Consider the following 1,327-nt stretch of genomic DNA (forward strand, 5'->3'; position numbering starts at 1 on the left):
ACGTATATCCAAGAGATTGTAAGACTTCATGGGATACCCGTGTTGATTGTTTCATATCGTGATACAAGGTTTACATCTCAGTTTTGGAAGAGTTTCCATAGAGCTTTGGGTACAAAGTTGGCCTTTAGCACAGCCTATCATCCTCAGAGCGATGGTCAATCAGAGAGAGTTATACAGATTTTGGAGGATATGTTAAGGACATGTACTATTGACTTTCCTGGTAGTTGGGATTCGAAGTTACCTCTTGTCGAGTTGACATATAATAACAGCTATCAGTTATCGATTGTCATGGCACCATATGAAGCATTATATGGTAGAAAGTGTAGATGACCTTTATATTGGGACAAAGTAGGAGAAAGGAAGATGTTGGGACCAGAGTTGGTTCAACAAATGGTTGATGTGGTCGCACTGATCAGACAGAGAATGAAGACGGCTCAATCTCGATAGACAAGTTATGCAAATGTTCGAAGAAGGCCTTTGGAATTCAATGTAGGTGACCATGTGTTCGTTAAGATAGCTCCCCTCAAGGGATTTATGAGGTTTGGAAAGAAAGGTCAGTTGAGTCCTCGCTATATTGGACCTTTAGAGATTCTGGATAGGATTGGTGAAAGAGCGTATCGATTGGCTTTGCCTCCGGATTTTGATCGAGTTTACAATGTCTTCTATGTTTCAATGTTACGGAAGTATTTGTCCAATCCATCCCATGTTTTTCGACACAAAGCATTAGATCTTTTGCCTAATCTGAGCTATGGAGAAGTACCGGTTCAAATTATGGATCGCAAAGTTAAAGCGCTAAGGAACAAAGAAATTGGCTTTGTTAAAGTTCATTGGAGGAATCATGTGATTGAAGAGGCTACGTGGGAACTGGAGGAAGAGATGAGACAATGTTATCCGGATTTATTTTGATGTAAGAAAATTTTGGGGACTAAATTTTTTTATAAGGGAGGGAGATTGTAATATCCCAACCTTTTATCCTTTTAGTGTTAATGATGTTATTCTATGGTTTGGTGTTATGGATATATGGTTAAGTTATTATTGATCATGGTTATAGTTATGGTTTATGAGTATAGTTGATGGAAGGGTTGGTATTTCATGTTATAGCATCAATATGGTTACTACATTGTATTCATGGTTAATTATTATATGGTTTTGGGTATGGTTAAGTAGATGGTTGTGTATTTGAGGAGTTGTTATTGTTTTGAAGGTATAATTTTGGGAGTTGGATTGATGGTTTGGATGGTTTGAGCTAAATAGATAATTGGGGTGCAGAAACGGTATGAAAATTTTGGTATTTGTTACGGTTTTTAGCACAATGAATGGGATATTG

General features: G+C 37.5%; 1 protein-coding gene across 1 annotated transcript; it reads left to right on the plus strand.

Moving 5' to 3' along the window:
• Positions 1-326: 326 nt before the first annotated feature.
• Positions 327-906, plus strand: LOC140962594 (uncharacterized). The gene is made up of 2 exons (XM_073421547.1): positions 327-393; positions 494-906. The coding sequence occupies exons 1-2, from the start codon at positions 327-329 to the stop codon at positions 904-906; spliced, it is 480 nt and encodes a 159-aa protein (XP_073277648.1).
• The last annotated feature ends 421 nt before the right edge of the window (positions 907-1,327 follow it).

The sequence above is a fragment of the Primulina huaijiensis genome, chromosome 17, assembly GCF_012295235.1.
Source record: "Primulina huaijiensis isolate GDHJ02 chromosome 17, ASM1229523v2, whole genome shotgun sequence".
NCBI lineage: Eukaryota > Viridiplantae > Streptophyta > Magnoliopsida > Lamiales > Gesneriaceae > Primulina > Primulina huaijiensis.